Source organism: Leguminivora glycinivorella, chromosome 23 (genome assembly GCF_023078275.1).
Source record: "Leguminivora glycinivorella isolate SPB_JAAS2020 chromosome 23, LegGlyc_1.1, whole genome shotgun sequence".
In the NCBI taxonomy this organism is placed as follows: Eukaryota; Metazoa; Arthropoda; class Insecta; order Lepidoptera; family Tortricidae; genus Leguminivora; species Leguminivora glycinivorella.
In genome coordinates, this window is record NC_062993.1 from 2,259,036 (window position 1) to 2,281,506 (window position 22,471).

The 22,471-nt window shown below is 36.7% G+C and overlaps 1 protein-coding gene across 2 annotated transcripts in view; it reads left to right on the plus strand.

The window, feature by feature from the left end:
- The window catches only part of LOC125238257 (ABC transporter G family member 23), a 165,317-nt gene that overhangs the window by 110,795 nt on the left and 32,051 nt on the right, over nt 1-22,471 (plus strand). For both annotated transcript variants that reach the window (XM_048145533.1, XM_048145534.1), the window contains 4 exons: nt 77-170; nt 9,450-9,565; nt 15,601-15,719; nt 16,387-16,582. In XM_048145533.1, coding sequence (XP_048001490.1) covers nt 77-170; nt 9,450-9,565; nt 15,601-15,719; nt 16,387-16,582 — 525 coding nt within the window. The remainder of the gene's footprint in view (nt 1-76; nt 171-9,449; nt 9,566-15,600; nt 15,720-16,386; nt 16,583-22,471) is intronic.

Here is a 22,471-nt window from a genome sequence, read left to right on the forward strand (position 1 = left end):
GGGCCCTGGTGGCACCTTAGATTTGTTTTTTAATGTATGTATTTATGATATTAACGTGCATTTTTGATTGTTACAGAGAGACCTCGCCTCCGTCGCCGAACGGCGATGCGAAGGACTCTAAGATGAGTCAGATACAATTCTCGACACCTTACGACAAACAAGAGAACGCGGTAAGTTTAGACGTCTATTCCATTTAACATTAAATTTGATTACATTCAAGTTTACAATGCATTTGACCGTTTGACGCCGACTAATGCGCCCGGCTGCAACCTACTCGTAAACTTTTGTACAAATGGCGGACTTAATGCCTTAAGGAATTCTCTACCAGTCAACCATCACTGCGATACTTCGCTGCGATGACACAACAGGGTGCGTAGCCGAATGACACAAACGCTCACGAAACGAAACGCTCGTAGATATCGCAGGTGCGCTAGCCGAATGGCATTTCTGCGATGCGAAACGAAAACGAAACGCCGCGAAAGGTAGTCTGGCTCTGTCCCTCCAATACGCAAGAGCGATAGAGATAAATATCTACGAGCGTTTAGTTTCGTGAGCATTTGTGCATTCGGCTACACACGCAGCAACACACACGATAGGCATGGTATTCAAGAGGATTGAGAACAAACGAAAAAAAAATGTGTCCCAAATTTTCCATACAAAATTCGAGTTTCCAATAAGTCACGCGAGCGTGACTTATTGGAAACTCGAACTACGAGTAGTTCATACTAAAATCGTGACGTAAAAGGAAAAAAAAATTAGGACACATTTTTTTATCGTCGGGATCGAATCAGCTCGTGATTCTGAGAAGAATGAGCCCAAACACGTCCAGATCTGGTGAAATTCGATATTCGGGATTTAATTTGGAAAACGCCCAATTACAAAAACTATTAGAAAGGTCAATACTACAACCAGTTAGTTTTACCTACATTGCGTCGAAAATATGTATAAGTACCAGAATTTTTGCTATAGCTAATATCGAGTAAAATATGTTAGGTAGCCTATTGAACTGACCCTGGAGGGTTTGGTCAATGTTTCCACCTATTTTTAATTTTAGGTATTTCATGCCGTAAAAAACAGCCTTATACTTATATATATCAGTATCAGTACGTATAGTCGCTTATTCGCATTGGGCGCAATGCGAATAAGCGACTATACGGACTTGAGATATGTATTATGTATACCTATTTTTCTACCGCTCAGTATCAACTTTCATAGTTGAACAATCTATTTGTAAAATTTTCGGCACTGTTTGTCTTTTCTGTGTTCCATCTATTGTATCTTTTGATGTAATGACTGTTTGCTGTCATAATAAAAAATATAAAAAAATGTAAATACTTGACCATGGTTTTACAAATAAATAGTTAGGTCTATGACGAAAATGACACGAAAAATCTGTTACTTAGTAACAAAATACCTTATCTAAATTCACATAGGTCACTTTGATTAAATATGACGACAATTTCATTACTTTTAGCTTGAAAACACGTCATCTGCGCCTACGCAGCACCAGTCACGTCACGGATAGGAAAACGGAACAAAATTAATCGGTTTTTAATGTTTGCTGATAATTCCCAAAACTTCAATTGACCTAATCCATAGGTTTTATAATTAAGCTTATCTTTCTTGATCCTGGTCAAAATCCATAGTAATATTACAAATGGGAAAGTGTGTGTGTCTGTTTGTCCGTCTTTCACGGCAAAACGGAGCGACGAATTGTCGTGTTTTTTTAAGTGGAGATAGTTAAGGGGATGGAGAGTGACGTAGGCTACTTTTTGTCTCTTTGTAACCCCCCCCCCCCTTCCCTAAAATGGGGGGATGGAAGTTTGTATGGAGCATTCCGCAATTTTTGAGCGAAGCCGCGGGCAAAAGCTAGTATTTCATAAACTAAACGTCATCGCCTATCTCGGCCGGGTTGCGGCCCAGTATTTTTGCAACACCTGCATCTATTAACCTTTCCGACATTGTCTGACATATCACAATGTCCTGCAGAAGCATTGTCTCTGGTCACATCCGCTTTGCTATTTTGTAATCATATCATAACTAGGTCTTTGTCTAGCAACTTAGCAGGATTTGCTGAGCGTACGTGCGTTTTCACATTATCTGATACGATATCAGCACGGGAAGCATGGTCCCGCGATAGACGATAAAATATCAGGCCGTCCCTATCGCACTATTAGTAAGTGCGATAGGGACGACCAGATGTTTTATCATTTATCGCGCGACCATGCTTCCCGTGCAGATGTACGAAGGATTTCAAAGCCAAAAATCATAGATGGCGGCTTAAATGTATCCATGGGATGAGTTAAGAAATTAAAATTAAGGTATAAAAATTAGTCTGTAACTCCTCTAACACTATTTTAACAGCTATGGATTTTTATCCGCAGTAAAATTGTGTTTTTTTTTTTAACAGTTCGTCGGACGATATCGGCACTTTTGTGAATGATATCATCACTTTTGTGAAAGATATCGTCCGACGCACTGTTAAGATGATGATGAGATTTTCAAATAAATTACTTGGATTGGCTCTAAGAATTTTTAGGATTTTTTTATGAAAAAAACCGGCCAAGTGCGAGTCGGACTCGCGCACCGAGGGTTCCGTAATATGCAGCTTAAATTGCTGTTTCTTTTGATTGCGTTGACATAGAAGTTTGATTTTGTTACAGCTTAAAGGTATTATAGACCTGAGTATTTGGTATGAATTTCAATTTAATACCTCTACGCGTTTATGAGGAAATGGGTAGTAAGGTTAAAATTATTAAAAAAAAATATATTATGTGATGTAACTAAAAATTTATGGTTTTCGTAATTTTTCCTTTATCTATGCTATAAGACGTTGCTTCGTACCAAATTTCAAGATTCTGAGTTCACGGGAAGCACCCTGTAGGTTTTGATTCCCTTGCAAGTGTCGAAAATTTGCGGCATAAACGGCTGTGTCTTTTGATTGCGTTGGCTTAGAAGTTTGATTTTTTCACAGCTTCAAGGGACAGTAGACCTGAGTAATTGATATAAATTTCAGCTTCATACCTCCACGCGTTCCTGAGAAAAAGGGTCTTGACAGACGGACGGACAGACAGACGGACAACAAAGTGATCCTATAAGGGTTCCGTTTTTTCCTTTTGAGGTACGGAACCCTAAAAACCAATAGATTCTTCCAAAGAATGAAATTTTCGGTTCAAACCCAGACATCCGTAGTTATAAAACTTTGTTTGTTAAGATTTCGCAAATCAGGAAGTTGAATATATTATAACAGTATACCTATTTATATGTTTAATTCATGAGTTGAAGTTGTGCTGGCTCAGCGGCGGAGTCCGCGGCAAAGTCTAAGCACACAAAGTACTCCGCGTTGGAAACCGCTTATGACTTTGTGCCGGTAGCAATTGAGACAGCGGGGCCTTGGGGTTCAGAGGCTCGCTCCTTTTTCAGGGAATTAGGGCGTCGTTTGCGGGAGAGGGGCTGCGATCCTCGTTCTGGGTCGTATCTGGTCCAACAGGTCTCCATTGCAGTTCAGCGGGGAAATGCGGCGGGTATAATGGGGACTTTTGAGCCAGGTACGATCCAGGGAGGGTTATTTTAGATTTAGGTGTATGTTGTGTTCCTTTTTTTTATATATGTTAATAACCTACTTGACATGACATAGATACTATATTTGACGAAGCCTGTGCTGTGGATTTTTTTTGTACTTATTATTTACTTTATTTACTTATTTAAAATCAATTAAAAAATTCATGATTCATTACTTGTTTTGAGTAAAATGACAAAAATAAATGGAAAAATCTGTATATTTCGTTTCGTACAAATATTATAGTTTCTAACCACAGAACTATATTTAGATAGAAGAAACAAGTTCATCTATTTGTATGGCGGCCGAGCGTGTCAGATTTTGTACTGTAGTTGTTACTTGCCTGTGATTTTAAATATGTCTCAGGCCCTTGAGTGTTCATAATTTTTGTGTTGTTGCAATTAAATATCACGTAACGAGGCATTTTTAATGTTTTTGTTGACTTCAACTTACAAACATTGACGCCCGAAAGCTACAAGCTGCGATTGAAGACGGACATCTCAGTGAAATTTACCGAGTTCATTTGACACGCTAAGTAGATATGTTTGCTTGATCTACAGGATATATGACATCTGTTTCTAACGTACATAACATAACTAAACGATCGGAAAGAGGAATCAGGACAGTGCCTATTGATTATATTAGTTAAGTTACACATTTAAGTTGTTTTACCAGTTTTCGTGTCAAGCTATCAATTATGCGGAAAACTGGTTGCTCATAAAAGTCATAAAACTGTACATTTTATTACTTTCGTATAGCAACTGCGAAAACTATTTGATGAATAAAACAAGTTTTTTGCTCAACCATAGTCTCATCGCCGTTTTCTCTACTTTATTGGTCGCCTCCTAAAAATAGTTTACTACTAAATATTTGTAAGTACTCAAAATATAGGTAGGAACTGGAAGGCATGTTTTCCTAAGGGCATGGCATACCTACTTAGTAGATTTTTTACTGGGGCCAAATTATGCAACTAGATAAGGATCATTTATTATGCAATAGAGCCAAAACATCAGAACTTAGGTACATATAACCTAACCACAAAATTAAAAATTTGTAAAAAACCCCGACCGCGACATAGTAGACCGATTTTCATGAAACATGGCTAAGAACACTCCCGACTAACTCAGCTTTCAGACAAAAAAACTAAAATTAATCGGTTCATCCATTCGAGAGCTACGATGTCACAGACAGACACACACACACAGACAGACAGACAGACAAACAGACAGACACGTCAAACTTATAACACCCCGTCGTTGTTGCGTCGGGGGTTAAAAACCAGATTCAAAACCAGACCAGAAATATATGACTATTGTCAAGAGGGCGCTGTTATTCTGATGTTTGAGACTACGAGGTTTCAGTATAGTATAAAGAAAATAGTTCTAATAAAATTCCGCAACATGGCGCGTAGTCATATATTTCTGGATTTTCTGGTCAAGGTTTATATGAAATTTAGGTGGCGATGCAAAGTTATGATAACATTAAGTTGAGTTGATGACAGTCACAGGAGTTGGCCAAGGGAACTGTGTAAACAAATAAATTATAACTCAGTGACAAAAATTCTAATCAAAAATAATACCTATTATACGTGATATAATCCGTTTCCATAGTTTTATTTCATGAGTAACTATCGCGGTAACCGAAGACAATAAAAATGATAATATTTACAAAAAAAATCGGGTTTCTGCTTATTTACTGTCCTAAATAAAAGTGGAACGAACCTATCTAGGTATCAATGTCACGCCTCACGTGTCCAGCCTGAGCGATTAGGTTGCTAATGTTGGCATGCCGACGTTTCGCAAATTCAACTCGTGGCCAATATTGTGACGAGTTATGTAACGTTCACACCCACGCGATGACACAGATCTTCATTAATTTCATTAAGCTACTATTTTAAATGATCACCAAAAAAAGTTTTGATATCCCAAACTTTGCAACCAAAAAAATAGTTGAGCACCAAAAAAGGTCACCTAAAATTGTGCAAGTACCACCAGTTTTAGTAAAATTCAATTAAAATTTTGGTACTTTTTTGGATGTAAAATTTTAAAAAATTTGGTGATCGTTGAGCCATTTCATTATGATGTGACATGTGACTACATGTTTAATAAATAATTCATATAAACACCCTAATTTTCCAAAGCAACATTGGGATAATTTAGCAACTTAAGAGCCAAGCCAACATTTGACTTACTTCCGATGGCGATGGCGCCACAACCTTTTGCTATATTTCCTCATTATCTTAACGTCTTCTTCCACACAGTCAAGCCACCTTTTCCGAAGTGACTGCAACGCTTTTTATTGATGATCCAAGGGGAATCCGTTATGGATCCCCTGCCGGCGTAGCCTAATGGCAATCGTCGCCAAACGCCGACAGAAATGCAGTCTGGCTCTGTCGCGCCAATATGCAAGAGTGATAGAGATAGATAGCTACGAAACAGATATTATTGTGAGCGTTTGGACATTCGGCTATGTACCTTGGCCTGACCCAGAAGAGCCAAGTGGCAAGTGGGTTCAACGTTTCCTCCGGACTCTAAATCACAAAAGTGAGCTTCGGAACTCCCCAAGGGGGTTTCTTGGGGAGTTCCAAAGCCCACTTTTGTGATTTTAAAAATAAGCATCCTATTTCCATATAGTTACACGTTGCATCTTTGTTATAGTACGTGTTTATAGGCCCTTAACTAAGTAACGCCGTGTCTTGCGTGGGCGACGGTCGCGCAACCGTCGCCGTCGCGTCTCATACCGATCGCGTCCCATATCGATAAGGTTTGATTTCGTACACAGATAGAAAAGATATTTTAATTTAAGACGGAAAACTCTCTCAAACACAAAAGTATAGTAAGTAGTTATTTAAAAGGAATAATATAATTCTTCATCTAATAACATGGTCTTAACCTAAAGGGATATTCCTTTTTCAAAGAAGAATCAAAATTGTTCAGTCGTAACTTTATATACATTTGGTACAAATAGGACAGATTTGAATCAAAGAAGTATTTATTTGCAACAAAATATTACACCGTTTTAGTATGAATATGCTAGTTCTTAAAAAACGTCTTTGGTTCAAGTAACCTTTATCAAAGCAAAAATAAAAACCTGTTAAAAGAAGATTCACCACAATTTAACTACAAGAATTCATAATTTCTTAATTTAACTTTTACGTTCTACAGTCAAGACATAAAAGTTTAAATAAAAAAAATACACGGTTTTACGTCAAGATTTAGTTCAATCTTGGCTTGATTTTAATAGTTCTTGATTTGATGCTTTGCAACTCCATTCGAAGTTCCAGAATAACTTAAAACAAAAATAAACACAGATTTATGTCAAGATTTATTAAGTTCTTGGCTTTGTGTCACAAATTCTTGATTTAATGTCTACAAGCTCCATTTGAGAATCAACAAGTTCAAATAAAAAAATATCAAGGTTTTACTTCAAGATTTAGAACAATCTTGGCTTGATTATAATAATTCTTGGTTTGATGCTTATAGACTTCATTCATAATTCGAGCAGGTTTTAAATAAAAAATCAACACGGATATTTTCTATCTGTGTATGCGTCGCATCGCCGTCGCGCGACCATCGCGCGACCGTCGCCCACGCAAGCCACAGCGTAACTGGCATACAGCAATATTATGTTTATTACAAAGATGACCCACATCAGAACAATACAGTAGGTAAATAAAATAGTTTCATTGGCGCCTGCCTTGACAGTTTTCCTGTCAGTCTTCCTTCCTCCTTAACAGGTACCTAGTCAACGTCACAATCCCTTCGTAAGCTTATCGTAGCGAGCTCCCTATCGCTCTTCTGGGTAGGTCCCCCCAAGCCCCCCATATTCGCGAGCGTAGCGTCGGGCCAACTGTAAGGCAAAGCCTCGACGTCGCGTCCGACACGACGTCAACGCGGCGTCTTTTTCCATACAGTTAGCCCGACGCTACGCTCGCGAGACGCTAGATGTGGGAGGGCCCTTAGCTAAATGCACAAACGCTGACGACCTCTACCCTCTACCGCTCTTCCGTATTGGCTCGACAGAGCCAGACTGTGTTTCTATACTTTCGATCGGCGGCGTCTAGAGTCAAGGATTGTCATTGCGGTTCGGCCGGCTAGGTCGGTTGTAGTGGCACGAGATCCACTCGCCTATAGTCTTCGAAACCTACCACTATTTCTCGATACGAAACGCGACGAGTTAAAGGCCCGACCACCAGCGGTCATAAATTACAATTTCGTTGGAGGGGTGCTGACCTGCAGTGAGTGTGGTCGCACATTCACGGCAAAAATAGGCTACGTCAGTCACTTGAGAGCTCACGACCATCCTCTCACTAACAGGTACAACTACAAACCCAGTTGCCGAAGCCGAAACCGGCCAGGACAGGATGATGATGATGATCAGGGAGCGTACTTTTCGTGCCGATGACATCAATTTGACGTCACACTCCATATAGGGTGATCACAAATTATTGTAAATAGTTAATCATTAGTCATTAATCATTTTAAGTTATGAATTTCTTTGCATGGTAATGAATGCAAGAAGGATGGTGTGCCTAACGTTAGAGAGGAATTCTCTTTTCTACGTATTTATTGTAATGTGTTGTTAACAATACTATTTAATTAAATTTATGTATAAAAACAAATCAAATAATTTTATTCACGTTTCACATTTCAAGTAGGTATTATTTATGCCACATGTAAATGGACTACTGTATTTGAAGTAATTTGTACACGATTAAAATGATTGACGACTAATGATTAATAATTTACAATAAAACTATTTGGGATCACCCTATCCACCCGGAGCGTGACGTCAGATTAATGTCATCGGCATGAAAAGTACGCTCCCTGATGATGATGTTGTGGCACGACAGAGCCAGAGTTTCGATCGCGTAGAATCAACGATTGTCACTTCGCCTAACGCCGGCAGATGGCATACAAATATTCGTTCAGACAATAGGTCATTTGTCAGTAATATTGTAGGTGATAAAATGCACCATAATTGGCTGTGTGACTTTAGGAGTGCGTGTGTACTGTGTAGGTACTTGTGTTATCGTTGATGTAATTCTTTGGGTAGTTCTAAGACTTTCCTTGATTGGAACTTGCAGGAAATTTGGTGACAAATTTGATGAGGAAATGATGGTTTCTTTGTATCAGGAAAATAATTTATAAAATACGGCCTAGCCTTAGATATTTCATATCTTTAAAGTACTTAATTGCCGTTAAAGGTATCTTTAATTTTCGCTTATCATTACTTCACATTCGGTAGTATTATTGCTATTAGGTACCATAAATGAAAACTAAGATACGATACCTACAGTCATTATTATTCTCTTTACCGTCACCTCGCAAAATGTCATTTTTGTTTTTTTCTTTACCATTTTCATAATCACTCTCGTTATCGGGAAGAATAATATGTTTTTTTTTGTTTTTTTTTTAATTATTTATTAACATAAGAGGTACATTTATAACAAAAACATAGACATGAACACTGTTCGTGACAGCTCATCGACAAAGAAAAGCAACACTCATGGGTGTCTTTATTACAATCTATAGTAGGTAATATAGTTTCAAAATAATTAAGTGAAAAGCTTTTTAGTACAACTCGTTTACTTAGAATTTACAAGTGAAATTTGATACGGCTGGCGATAAACTAAAACACAATCGAACGATAGAGTATCCTTCGTCCATGTAAAAACTTTTACCTAGCCAACGATTGACAAACGTCTTATGAGTATCAAAATCGATAGCTTAACACAGCACAGATGATAGGTAACTAATAATTGTAAGTGATGATCGACTTCCGGAAGCGCCATCTTAGCGGTCTTGGCACCACCACGTTTTCCCATACCTATGTTTTTGACCCAATTACCAATTATTATTTAATTTTATCGTATATATTTTTGTTGCAGTGGCACAAACAGCAAAACGCGGTGTGCGTCCGACACGCGTTCAAACACTACGGGTCCAACAAACGACCTAACCATGTGCTCAGCAACCTCAACATGACTGTAGCTAAAGGGACCATGTGAGTATACCCTTATAATCATCTGTAAGGTCTAATAAGAGGTGTCAACCATATGTTCAGCAACCTCAACATGACTGTGTCTAAAGGGACCATGCCCCTGCCCCATAGTGCGATCTGAAACCTATTTCTTACCTAAATATACCTAAGCAGTTCAAAAAATGCCTTTTCACCACACCAACTGTTAAAGGCTTACGTTGCTATTCGAAAACAGATAGAAAAATTGCATTTCATCCACAAGAGTGCAAAGTAATTTCATACAAATTTTAACTTGAAGTCTTAAGCTGGCTGGTAGAATTTTCCTATAATTGATGATTTTGAATCATAAATATTGGATAAATTGATGGGATTTGATTTAGTTTCATGTTTTATAGTTAGTATTTTTTTGTGTTGATGTGGTGAAAAAAATTGTGTTTCACTCGGAGGCAAAGTTTGTTTGACCTTCGTGCCTTGAAACCCTCGCAAAACTAAAGATTCCACTTTTCAATATTGGAATCTTTCGCTTGCTCGGGTATCTTGGCACGTGCGCAGCGGTTAAACAACAACTTTGCCCCCTTGTAAAACAAATAACTATTTCCGGCCACTAATGAGGTATTTCAAGTTAATCGCTTCTTAAGCTATAAATATTATGCGTCAGAGGGCAATCCCCATATTAAAATACCTGAGGTCAAAACAGACCTTGATTGCGACCATAGTTCTGAGTCACAGGTCATCAAGTCAGGGCATTCACACATCTAAAACCTTAAAAGTTATAAACACTGGAACCTTCGAGACAAAAGAATCATTAAATTCATTAACCTTTGTCTGTCAAACAACCTATTGTACGCACGATACTGACACCATCAGATATATCTAAACGATTAAGTTGCTCACAAATATCTATACGCGTCTATATTTTAAAGTGTGATTAGACATTTTGACCACCTCAGCCGTTCACATAAATCTGAAGCTGTCTATATGTGAATGCGAACCTTATTTGGATGATGATAAGGACTATGTTTCCTGTATGGTGTGTGACGTTTCTTATCTGTGGCAAATTTGGTGAGACGCCATTTTGGAGGTGGAACAAACAAAAGGCTTTGTTTTGCTTGGTTCAAAGTTGACATTAAACTACGTAATAATTATAATTAGAAAGAAATGCGCAGAATTAAGAGAGAACAAATTAAAATTACACTTTACCCAGTGTAGGTAATAAAGGACAAATATGTATATTTTTACACTGTTACCGGACAAAATATTGACGGTGACTGAAACCCCAGTTAGACGATAATTTGCCATACTATTCAATACAATAAACCATTTAATTATTAGATCGACCAAATAAATCAATAAAATTTTGTTTATTTTCAAAAAGCATCAATGTGCACTGCACCTGACGAAAACCGCTAGTTTTTCATTCGTGTAAATGGAACTTTACGCGTTATAGTTTTAAGATGACTTGAGTATTTATTTTTCCGTAACTAAATTAGGTATGAGTTATTTGAATAATAACTTATATTACAACCAATTTAAATTCTTATGCATCTAGAATAATCCAATTCAATAGCTAAGTAATTTGGTAATTGAGAATTAATTAAAATATTTAAATGGATTCAGCTATTTTGATAACCTGTTGTCGGTCCCTGTGTCATTGGTGTCAATAGTTGTAGTAAGTAGTTAAGACGATACGGTAGGGGTCAATTCTCCATACAAACGCTCTCGACTATTTCCTCCCTGGTTTTTGAAGATAGAGCAATGATTTTTTCAACACAGATTGTTATTATTTTTATCTGTGTCGGACCGTTTTGATTTTTTTGATATTCTGCTTTTTAAAGACTCTAGAGCCAATCAAAAATTTCCAAAAACGGCCTTTTTCATTGTGGCGCAAAAAAAGGTGTGATACTCAAGATGGGTAACAATTAACCAAAAAAGCTAAACGGTCCGACATAGATTATTTAATTGTTATTCAGATTCTCAAATTTCGTTCCGATTGATTAAGTTTTGAAGGAGGAAAGAGTCGAGAGCGGAACCTCGATTTTAAAGATTTTTTTGAAATATCTTTTGACTGAGTTGTTCTTAATAGACAATTATTTTTCGATAAATCTAGTTAATAACACTTGTATATTTAACTAAAATTCCCAAGTTGAAAAGGGGGCTCCTTTCCATTTTAGCATTTTCGCTACCGTATCCTCTTAATATAGGAATTTACCAAGAATTAAAATTTTGAAAAAACCCCCGACATAGTGGAACGATTTTCATGAAACATGGCTAAGAACACTCTCGATTAACTCAGCTTTCAAACAAGAAAAACTAAATCTAAATCGGTTCATCCGTTTTTAAGCTACGTTGCCACAGACAAACACAGACAGACACGTAAAACTTATAACACCCCCGTCGTTAATTAATTGAAATACGGTTGTACTCACGTTATTATATCGCTATTGCTGCGACATGTTTCGGGCCAATTCGGAGGCCCCTCTTCAGGCGTATAGGAGTTCACGCGACGGCTAGACTCCGCAAACCCCCCCGTTTCCGTTCCGTTTTTAACCCCCGTCGTTTTTGCGTCGGGGGTTAAAAACTGACTTCTTCCAATATACATTATGTATTACCTAAGCAAGATTCGAACTTAAAAATATGAGGTTTATTGGTCCCAACTTTATGTTTGTACTCACTTTATTTATTTATTTAAAAAACAAACAATATTGCACCCAAGGGATTTGTTCGAATCAAATCTTGCATGATAAATTAGATCAAGATGAAACTTTCCGTACCTTTTCGGACAAAACATCGTTAATCGTAATCTATACAGAATTGGATTTGTTGGAACCGTCTCCGTCTCGATGTATTTTGAGTCTGTCAAGTCAAGTCAAAATATTCTTTATTCAAATAGGCTTACAATAAGCACTTTTAAATTGTCAACAGTGTACAATATTCATCTTATTCTAAATATCAGAGCAATTTATTGGTGCAATAAACAATATTGTTTTAAAACTACATTGAATTATAAAATTATATCAATCTAAATTGTATAAAAAATACTAATTCTTAGAACAAATTAAATTATCCTCATAGAAAATAATTTAATTTGTATTTTTAGTAGACACACTACTATTTTAATTCAATTTAATTTTTTTTTAAATACTAGTCTAAAAACTTCTAGAATAAATTAAAATGTCAAAAAAAAATTGTATAAAAATACATTGAATTATTTATCAATATCATCATTAATAACCTTTATAATTAATTGTTTTCAGCAACACTTGTATCCCACGGTGTTTCATCATTCATGTAATCTTGGCTTTAGAGAACAGTATACGCTTTACATAATGTTTAAATCGATTAAAAGACAGTTCTGTTGAATAAGTCAGCGATAATAGCTTGAACGAACATTATTGTCTGACAAAAACGTATCATTGGCCTCAGGAATTAAGGTAAAATACCCCATAATGGACGGTGATGCCATTATGGACAAGAAAACACAAATCCTTAAAAATAAGTATCTAAAATAAGTTTCTAAAAACTGACGGCTATGTACCATAAACTAGAGTTATAGAGCTGTTACATTTTGAAGTTTCAATTAATTCGGTTATTTCTGAAGGATTTGGCGAAAAGATAAAATTCACCAGTTTACTGAAAAAAATATCAAGACGGATTCTTAGTAATGTTGCTAAGAGAGTTGAGTTCATGTATAAAATAATAAAAAAATAACGCACGGTGTAACCTTGAATGCGTTTTACTTACTGCATTAAGCATGAGATAAGGTATAAAACATACTAGTTTGTTGCTCCAAAGATATAAAGAAATGACGTTATTTTGCGAGTGTCCATTACTGGACCCGAAAAACTGCGTACCTCCTATGATGGACAAGGAACAATTTACAAAACCAAAATTTACAAGAAACAATCCTATGTTAAAATAACCCAAACTAATTGTATTTATGGTGTATAAAATTGACTCATTGCGTATCAGTTGGCTTTAAAAGTAAAATTTTAAACTTATTTCACTGTCCATAATGGGGGATCCATTACTGGAGAACTGCCGTCCATAATTGGAGAAAAAACACCTAGTTTTAATTTGTTAACTATGAAGAAACCAATAGGAGTATCTATTCTGCAATACGCTTGAAATGTAAAAGAAGGATAGGACATTCAAGATTTAACACGCTTAGCCGCAGAATTTTTACATTTATCAGTGAAATATCAAAAACAGGCGAATTTTTTCTTAAACTGTCCATGATTGGGTCCGTCACCTTACCAACAACGTAGATAAATTCACCTGTCTAGATCATATGGTAAATAGATATAGTAAATTTGCTAAAGTAGGTGTGAAACCACGAATGAGTGACTCACTGAATATTCTACGAACGAGGAGCAATACTTATTAAATAATGTTAGTTTCATTTCAAGCATTCTGTTTCTCTAGTCATCATTAGATTTAAGAATTATCACGTCCATGAGTAATTTTGTGAATATACATAATTTATGTGTGATTTCAACATAGACGAGATTAAGGAAATTTTAGCTTGGCAACATAAATCATGTATACCTACAATAACATATCTAGATTCTTTGATATTATGTTATAGTACCTAATTTTAATCTAAAATGTTTTCATTTTGAGAACTAAGCTTGCAAGTTAACCTAACTTGAAATAAATAGCATTTCGTGCTTAAGCAAATTAAATTCCTTTTTGTGACTTTTAAGTGATCTAGTAAATTCAAGAGCTAACAGAGCTACTTTGCTTTAATGTAATTGTTTTAGCATAGCGACAGCCTCGAATTACCGATGGTTGAGTAGAGAATGCCATTAGGCATTAAGCCGCACAAAGTAATAAGTCATTTTATTTATTTAAACTTTATTGCAAAATGATCATATTTAAATAAGCCTTAAAAAGCGGAATAATAAGTTCGTCTAAGAACTTATTATTAGTTATTCTAGCTAATAAGTTATTTAAACACATAAGGAATTTAAAAATAAAACATTGTTCCAAAATCTCGCAACCAAAAACAATTAATGTGCATTAAATGCATCGCTGCAACGTGTCTCGGTCTGTAAACGATCTACCATTTCATCTGATTACCTCGTGAGGAAACTTGACCATTTAACAGACAAAAACGTACCTAGAGTCAATCTTATACGTCTCTATTTAAAACGACAGACATAGAGTCACTTACTTTAAAAATAACTTTAGACAATTCAAAAGAGTCTTTAAAATAATGGTAATAAGATTCAGATTGATGGTAGAGACTTGGTGTAGAGAATGTAAAGTGTTTAGTTTCGTAAGTAGAGTTCGTCCCTGTAAGCAGGTTTAAGTAATGGTGGTCTTATTTCTAAAAGGGTGTAAGTGCAATGTATTTATTATGTAGTTAGTCTGTTTTGTGGATGTGAAGGTACAGTTTGCAATAGTTTGAGTATAGTTCTGAATGTATTAATTGAGTAGCGTAGGTCAGTTATAAGGACATTAGGATTTCTTATGGTAATATTAGAATACCTATGTCAGGATTGCGGAAGGATGATGATTTTCAAACGTTTTAATACCGTAGTATCCGTGTGGTGACGGGTTAAGAATTTCACCACCCCCTTTCTTCCCATGGGTGTCGTAGAAGTCGACTGTGGGATATGGGTTAAATTGTGGCGTAGGCGAGATGCTGGCAACTTGTCACTGCAATGTCATAATTTGGATTTCTTACAATCCCTTTTTGCCAAGAGTGGCCCTGAAACTTAGTAGTTCATGTGCTCTGCCTACCCCTTTATGGGATACAGGCGTGATTGTATGTATGTATAACTCCATATTATGGAGACTCATGCCTGATGAAATGATGGTGGGTTTCCATGACGGTACATTTTAAAATCGTTAACAACCACTCGTAACCTTTAGAAGGCCTAAAATCTAGTAAGAGTAAGAGGGAATTAAAGCTTTGCTAGGTACACAACTGGTGCTGCCCTAATTTTGTCGGTTGTTCAATGTTTCGACGTTTAAAATTAGTTTCGACGGATTCCACTAGCATGAATATTTGTCAAAAGTATAAAGTTGCAACTAAAATGTCTTTTTTTCTCCAGATATGGTCTCCTGGGTGCCTCAGGCTGTGGCAAGACCACGCTACTGTCCTGCATCGTGGGACGCCGCAAGATGAATAGCGGCGAAATCTGGGTGCTCGGAGGAAAGCCTGGGACCAAAGGTAAGACACAAATACACAGACAGACAGACAAACAGACCAGGTCGACAGTCCTCAATGCGATCAAACCACAAACAGTCGAACAGCTGAACTAAAAACTGTATCCGAACAACCTTCCTTCACACGTCCAAGAAGACGGTTTACTTGCGGCCTGTGACTAAAGGTTGGGACTAAACAATTAAGCTGGTAATCTTCTCAGGTTCTTAGCCAATATTTCTTTCAGTAACAGTTATGCAAGCAAACTATTCTGGTGTTTTACGCTACTGAGAAGCTCACACAGTTGCATGTTCAAACTGTGTTACATACCAACATGAACTAGCCCGCTGAACGACTTATTCAGAACGTTCAGAACATCGTATGAAAGATCCAAAAGTGGACTAACTTAGCCTGATTTTTCATAAGTTACTAAACCAACAGCGTCTTCAAGACTTTATTTCCCCACATTTCTTTGCATTCTGTTGATTCTACAAGTTCATAAGGGTGATAATGACACATATATGTAATTATGTCAAAATATCGGGAGCTCAACATAAATCTCAAAGGTAACCACGGTCTATATCCCGGTCAAGATAAGTCTAATAAAAATAACCGTGAATCATTCAAACCTTTCATTTTCCACTAGATCTTTGCACAACAAGGCTGACATTTTGTTTATTTTTCTATTCCCCAGGCTCAGGAGTCCCAGGCAAACGCGTGGGTTACATGCCCCAGGAGATCGCTCTGTACGGCGAGTTCACCATTCGCGAGACTATGATGTACTTCGGCTGGATCTTCGGTATGGAGACGAGGGAGATCGTGGAGCGTCTGCGCTTCCTTCTGGAATTCTTGGACTTGCCGAGTGAGAACCGTATGGTGAAGAATCTTAGGTAAGAATTAACTATTCAAGGAAGGTACAACTGTAGGCCTATAGCACATGATGGCCGCGAGATAGATGACACGTCTTCTTCTAACTGTATTAATGACATAAGGACGGGTAGTCTATCTCGCGGCGATATACTCCCTCGGCAACCATTTGCTAACCCTGCTGGTAGAGGGAGCACGTATTTAAGGTTTTCAAAGGTTGGTAACAATGGCAACGAATAAGTCTCTTCTGATGTTGCTGATGTCCATGTACGGCGATCACTGGTTCCAACAAGCAGCTTGTCTGCTCCTTCCGCGTGCACGTAGAAATTTAGTCCAGAATTGTTACTAAATGGGACCCAATGTAACACCATAGGTGGCGGGTAAACTTGGTTGCAAGTTCCTCCCGGAATAATAGAAACATAGAAAGAACAACCACCTAATGTTAGAAACGAGAGGCTTATGCCCAGCAGTAAGACACAAAATTATGCAAATAACTCAAAAATCGGGAAAGGCCTAAAAAGCAAAAAAGGCCCTCCAACGCGCCGGCAACAGCGCAAGGCTAACCCCCAACCGGTTATTTAACGAATATAAAACAAATATACGTGCCAAAACATAAGGTAAAGGGTCACCCCGTCTGGCGACCTCCAAGGAGGTTTAGCTGAAGGGCGTCAAGTTCCGTCACTTCCGCAGGCTGTGACGCAGGGATGTGAAATGCGTCTCAGGCAAGTCTCAGGCGTAATTTACGTTTTTTTTTTAATATACCTATTATGAATCTTGATTTCTAAGAGTGACACTGAGACGAGCAGTTTCTTGTACTCTGCCTACCCCTCATACGGGCATTATCATTAGTTTAAGTTTATCTTAATGTTCAACTGATAATTTTTGACCCGTGTGGTGACGGGTTAAGAATTTCACCACCCCCTTTCTTCCCGTGGGTGCCGTAGAAGTCGACTGTGGGATTTGGGTTAAATTGCTGCGGCAAGGAATTCCTTGCCGGCGGCTATATTCCAAGCTCATATAACCCGGCAACCTTCAAATCAAGAGTGAACAGGCATCTTCTGGGCGAGCGCACTCCATCGTAGGCCACGTCTTTGCCTTTGGCTAGTCTGTGGCCAAGAGTAAGCCCATTATTATAATTAAAAAAAAGTTTCATGTGATGCCTACCCCTTTATGGAATACAGGAGTGATTGTATGTATGTATGTATGTATGTAATATAGGTATGAAAAACGAGTGAGCCATGTCAATTTGCTAAGAAAATAACTACTGCTGACTGTACCAAAGTTGACTTAAACTCAATGACGTGCTTCTGTTAGCATTCCTAGGTCCTCAAACAAGCGAACACACAACAAAACAAACAAACATAACGACTCGCATTAGGCTTGATCGTTAGGTATTAAGAATTATTGCTTGGCACTTTGCCTGTTAAGGCGACGTAGGTTTAGAGTTAGCAATATAAATAAGTTTGGCAATGTTTTTTAACAATCCATACTAATATTATAAATGGGAAACTGTGTGTCTGTTTGTTTGTCCGTCTTTCACGGCAAAACGGAGCAACGAATTGTCGTGATTTTTTAAGTGGAGATACTTGAAGGGGTGGAGAGTGACATAGGCTACTTTTTGTCTCTTTCTAATAGACTCAATATTATTATGAACAATAATTTACAACAATAAATTGCTCTGATAATTAGGTTAGATTAAGATCATAATATACAGAGTGGGGCCTGTAACAAAAGCAAAAAATTAAACTGTAAGCTATTGTCCTTATACTGATCAACATTTGTTCAGCGACTTTTAAAAATAACTTGTATTTTGATTTTTATTACCATTGAAAGTTTTTTCTAAGAGGTAATGTATTGCGAATTCTGTTAAGTCTAAAGTGTGACAGACAACGTCAATGACAACAATAATGGCGTACATTGAAGCTAATATTTATTTTGTATGAAAAATAAAAATATTAGACTTCATAATTTTTAAAAGTCACTGAACAAATGTTGGTCAGTTTAAGGAGTATAGCCTACAGTTTAATTTTTTGCTTTTGTTACAGGCCCCACCCTGTATATGTAATGAACTATTCATAAGAGCTTGTAACTAGGCCTACATGAATAAAGATATTTTGAATTGAATTGAATTGAGCAAAGCCGCAGGAAAAAGCTAGTGTTGAATAAACAGGGTTAGGCAATGTTTTAAGAGTTCTGAATGAATCGTGGTTAGTTTCTTAGAATTGTAATGACCTTTCAAATCAAAAAAATAATCACGGTCTGTATTTCGGTCAGTGTAATTATGTCTAGACAATGTTTTTTTTTTACTAAAATCACAAAAAAATGTTTTTATAGAATTTTGATTTGCTTACTTGAATTTGATTTGATTTAAGTCAATACTAGGATGATTTACCAATATTTAAAAATATGATTAATATCTATCTACAATTTTACATTTTCAACGAGAAAAGACCCATTTTAAACAATGCATATGTATCAAAAGTGACGTTTTTGATTATAGGAATACATTAGACACTGACAGATCGTATTGCTGTGAAATCCTATAACTCCTATAAGCATTGTTCAAATTAATGTGGCCGAAAGCTATTAATTATTAAGGTTTTTAGATTTAACTTAGTTTTATTCGTATGCACAATTCACAATGACACAATTTCGATTTCTATCAACCCCTTTATGCCAAGAGTGGCACTGAAACTTTAGTAGTTCATGTGCTCTGCCTACTCCTTTATGGGATACAGGCGTGATTATATGTATGTATGTATGTATGTTATTCGTATGCTTTCACCATTTTGTGCCTATTTGATAGGTTTAATAGTAAGAATATTATTGTTTAATTTAATAAACAATAATATTCATCGTTTTACAAAAAAAAAAGTTTTAGTCGGACAAAGAGGATGTCGCCTTAAATAATTTACATTCACGCGACTGCTTATTTATTGTGTGTAAACCTGCATTGTGCAGCGTTGCACTTGAGAGATGTGTCTTTATGTTAGTATTAGTACGCAAACATGTAAACATCCTTCAGTGCTAGTGCGTAAATGAATACCAGGGTACATAGCCGAATGGCACAAACGCTCACGAAACGCTCACGAAACGAAACGCTCGTCGATACCTATTTCTATCGCTCGTGCGTATTAGACTACCTCGCGGCGTTTCGTTTTAGTTTCGCGTCGCAGAAATGAGAATACAGGATGGCCGATTTCCCATAGAAACGTAGACCTCGTTTTCCTCCCTAATTCTTAACATTATGAAAAATAGTTTTAAACTATTTGTTGTAATTTAATCATAGCACGTATGTTTAATTTCGAATCTTCTATTATTGAGAGTATTAAAAAGTTCAGCGCTCTTCAACATTCCTTACTTATTTTCCTTTTAATGTAAAAAACCCAAATTAAACCAATTTATATAAAATATGTCTAGGTACTAATGTCAACATTTTCCTTCTCAATATTAAAAGCTAAACTCAAATAAGTCTCAAATAAGGGAATTTACATTTTAATAAGTAACATGATAAAATTTGCAAGAACTTCCTAAAACGCTTACATTTTTGTCCAAAATTGTATGATAACATATTACGTAAATAAGAACAGCTGTTAATGTAACCTTTTTATACTGTTCGTGCAATATTTATGATTTCCGCTTGGGCAAAACCTTATTAATTAGTGTGAGGGTGGTAATGAAGGTACAATACGTTAATAATTTAGTTATTTTGTGTTTCTGGGGATTTTGGCAACGTAACAAAGGAATTTAGAAATTAAAATTTTGACGTGATATTTTTATGGAATTTTCCTTGATTTGCTTTCCAATTTCGGAATTGCTAGGAAGTTTCATTTCATAGGCTGACACATTGTTACTAGTAAAATAGGTTTCAAACTGCTGCTGAGGTCGATTGAGCCCCACGCGGGGTTGTTATTTTTGGGCAGTTTGAAGCAATTTAATGAACAGACATGACTGGTTTGATGTGAATCCAATCAAAACGACAGGATCTTTTTACGCTCTGCTACATCTTACGTCGACGTATACTATACATCACTAAAGTAATGTACTAATTGAGAAGAAATGAGACCAAGAGTGGTATTTTTAGACAGCAAAAGCTATACTACTTATATTTATTGATAAAACATAGCAAAACCGACACAAAATGTCAATTTCGTTTTCTTCCCCTTAATTGCCAAGTGGCACTGAAACTTGAATATTTTCATGTTCCCTGCCTACCTTTTATGGGAATACAGGCGTGATTATACATGTAAAGCATAGCAAAGAGATCCCTCAAGAAATCTTCCATTGGAAAGATCAACGTAGACAGGTCATATTGACGAAGGCCTTGTCCATTTCCTCGTACGAGGACCTTGGCGTAGGATAAACAAGCTAAGTAAATATGTATGATATGGTAAATGATATGTCACTGGCGAAATGTCTCCTTCGCCGTGACTTTGACATTGACATGTGGGTTTTTTGTTGATTGATTGATTGTTATAGGACGAACGGTCGCAAAAAGGCATTTATGTTAACGAGAGCGTAAAAAAATTCAAGAAATCATTTATTTTCTTGCAAAGGGGACCGTTACGGTTCACGTTTATTCGGTTTTATTGCATTAAACACTTTTTTATGATATTGAAACTAATACAACTTTAATACAATTTAAATTAACTTAAGTCTAAAATAGCTTCTTAAGGCATTGTATCAAGGATGCGAGCGTCATTTCCTCACTGTATCGCAATCTTGTATCATTGTGCAAGGAATTCACTAGCTGTTCAATCACCAGTAATATAATTTTAAAACATACAGATTACAGGTTTATTTAATCATCTATATAATTTATGGAGTGTACGCATATCTAGGTATAAATATTGAGCAATCAATATTTCCTATGGGACCTCATATTTTTTTTTGAAATATAAAGAGCCATGGAGAAGCAACCATTATTTTTTAATGGCACTAACCACTGACCACTTTCATCTCACATGGAATCCGATCACAATAGCTCAATCGCCTGAGATGACGCAAAGAGACGGGAGCGAAAGTGCTGACGTAACGTCGGAGGCCGTTTAATTGCGATTGTACGTATGTTTAATAATTATTACGTATTGTTACGTTCCGACGTTCATTGATCTCCTCAAATGGAGGCAGAATAAAGACATAATTTCTTACGTTATATCAAAGAGGATCTAGTAGGTATAAAGAGAGTTAGTGCGTTTTCTGATATCGAATGTCGAAAGGATTTCAAAGGCAAAAATCAAAGATGGCGGCTTAAATGTATGGGGATATCGGTCCTACATCCGATATCGGATTGGGTAATGTGAAAACGCACTTACTGTCAAAGGAAAATGTGTAGTCACGTCACAGTGCGTAGACTGCCATCTCTCGACACAGGTTAAGACTTTTTGAATCTGTGTTTTGACAATCTAACTCATATTCTTAACTTCATATTCTAAGCGTCATCTAAGCGAGTTTACCAAATATATAGCGCCATCTAGGCGACGATCGTACATTTCCCGACCTCTATACCTGTACCAGTATTTTTTCGACTTTCAAAGAGTAAAATAATATATTATTGTACATGACTGCATCCATAATTCCACAGTCAAGTAGGTACTATTGAAGGCTCAGGTGCTTAATAATGATTGACATGAAAATATACGGAATGCGAAATGTCAAGGCGAAACCATGAAAGGTGCCGTGTTGTGTAAAGACCATCGTTTGTAGGTGCAGACTGATGGCCATTCGAAAATTTTACTAAAATTATATAAAAACAACTTTATGATAAGTTATTAAGACTGTCGGTGCCTACATCCAAATTATCACAGCATAAACGCTACGTAAGAGGAAAGGATAACCGATTTCTCATACAAAGGAAGACCCCATTTTCCCCTTTGGATATTGACATTATGAAAAAAAAGGTACATTAAGGA